This window comes from Otolemur garnettii, unplaced genomic scaffold (genome assembly GCF_000181295.1).
Source record: "Otolemur garnettii isolate 467f Iridium unplaced genomic scaffold, OtoGar3 scaffold00047, whole genome shotgun sequence".
In the NCBI taxonomy this organism is placed as follows: Eukaryota; Metazoa; Chordata; class Mammalia; order Primates; family Galagidae; genus Otolemur; species Otolemur garnettii.
Genome location: NW_003852442.1, coordinates 13,726,720 through 13,728,831, shown reverse-complemented (window position 1 = coordinate 13,728,831; position 2,112 = coordinate 13,726,720). Strand labels below are relative to the sequence as shown.

The 2,112-nt window shown below is 45.2% G+C and overlaps 1 protein-coding gene across 1 annotated transcript in view; it reads left to right on the top strand.

Moving 5' to 3' along the window:
* The window catches only part of UTP4 (UTP4, small subunit processome component), a 47,769-nt gene that overhangs the window by 37,400 nt on the left and 8,257 nt on the right, over positions 1-2,112 (top strand). The window contains exon 13 of the mRNA XM_012806142.1: positions 683-780. Within this exon, the coding sequence (XP_012661596.1) occupies positions 683-780 (98 nt within the window). The remainder of the gene's footprint in view (positions 1-682; positions 781-2,112) is intronic.

Sequence of the window (2,112 nt, the reverse complement as noted above, 5' to 3'; positions counted from 1 at the left end):
CCCGGCCATTTTTTGGTTGCAGCCATCATTGTTGTTTGGCGGGTCCGGGCTGGGGATTCGAACCCGCCACCTTAGGTGTACGTGGCTGGCGCTTTAGCCGGTTGAGCTATAGGCACCGAGCCGAGCTATAGGTTTTATAGCAATTCATAGAGATAGATTTTCTGAGGTAAAAGCTTTACTGTGAGTTCTCAGGAAATGCTATCAGTATTGTAAATAAACATGAATTTTTTTTAAAAATGAAGTTTATTGTGTAGAAAAATGTTTGAAGATTACAGGAATGTCCATGTCACTCTTGAGTTCTAAGCAATGCTATTTAAAAACTACTGACCTACAGACCGGCCATGGTGGTTCACTCCTGTAATCCTATCACTCTGGGAGGACAAGGCTGGTGGATTGCTTGAGCTCAGGAGTTTGAGACCAGCCTGAGCAAGAGTAAGACCCTGTCTCTAAAAGTAGCTGGGTGTTGTGGCAGGGCCTATAGTCTCAGCTACTGGAGAAGCTGAGGCTTGAGCCCAAAAGTTTGAACTTGCTGTGAGGTCTGATGCCACAGCACTCTATGGAGGGCAACAAGGTGAGACTCTGTCTCAAAAACAATAACTAAATAAAATTACAAACTACTGATCTAGACCTTTCAGTCTTTTGAAGGTATGATAAGAGTCAGCTCTTGTGTCTATTTGTTTACAGCTTCACTGCACAGTGCCTGCATACAATTTCCCAGTGACTGCTCTGGCCATTGCCCCCAATACCAACAACCTTGTCCTTGCTCATTCAGACCAGCAGGTAAGAGAGGTTCTGGTGTATTCTAATTCTTGCTACCAGATTATAACCTGAGATAATGGACAACTTTGGGGAAACTTTTCTTTGAAGGTGCCAGAGAATATAAACATAGTTTTATCCTGTGTAAAGCGAAGCATTTTGCATAGCCTGGGCTCATTACAGGCCAGCAATGTCCATTGGTTTGCTGGGACACAGTTTGAATGGGGAAGCACTGAAGTTTTAGAGTAAAGAAGCCCAAGAAAATAGAGGAATTTGACCTCCCAAGCTTAAGACAGGAAGAAATAGAAATCCTGAACAGACCAATATGAGTAATAAGATTGAATCTGTAATAAAAAACCTTCCAACAACAATAAAAAAGTCAAGGACCACCTTGGCACCTGTAGCTCAAGCATCTAAGGTGCCAGCCACATACACCAGAGCTGGTGGGTTCGAATCCAGCCCAGGCCTGCCAAACAACATTGACAACTGCAAGCAAAAAATAGCCGGGTGTTCTGGTGGGCGATTGTAGTCCCAGCTACTTGGGAGGCGGAGGCAAGAGAATGGCTTAAGCCCAGGAATTGGAGGTTGCTATGAGCTGTGATGCCATGGCACTCTACCCAGGATTACAGTTTGAGGCGCTGTCTCCAAAAAAAAAAAAAAGGTCAAGGACCAGGCGGTGCCCTTAGCTCAGTCATTAGGGTGCCAGCCACATACACTGAGGCTGCTGGGTTCGATCCGGGCCCAGGTCAGCTAAAAAACGACAATGACAACTGTAACAAAAAAATAGCCGGGCATTGTGGTGGGTGCCTGTAGTCCCAGCTACTTGGAAGGCTAAGGCAAGAGAATTGCTTAAACCCAAGAGTTTGAGGTTGCGCTGAGCTATGACATCACAGCACTGTACCCAGGGCAACAGCTTGATACTCTCTCTAAAAAAAAAAAAAAAAAGCCCAGGACCAGACTAATTCACAAATACTGCCAGACCTACAAAAGAACTGGTATTTATCCTACTGAAGGAGAGAATCCTCCCTAACCTATGCTACAACAAAGCCAGGATCCTCCTCATACCAAATCCTAGAAAGGACCAAAAAAAAAGAATTTTGAAATATTCCTTTTACTGAATGCTTTAGGTGAGACTTTGGCTAAAGTGTTAAACTGAATGCAGGATGTAATAAGATTTTGAGGCTCAGCACCTATGGCTCAAGTGGCTAAGGCGCCAGCCATGTACACCTAAGGTGGCAGGTTCAAATCCAGCCCGGGCTGGCCAAAACAACAATGACGGCTGCAACCAAAAAATAGCCAGGCATTGTGGCAGGCGCTTGTAGTCCCAGCTACTTGGGAGGCTGAGGCAGGAGACTC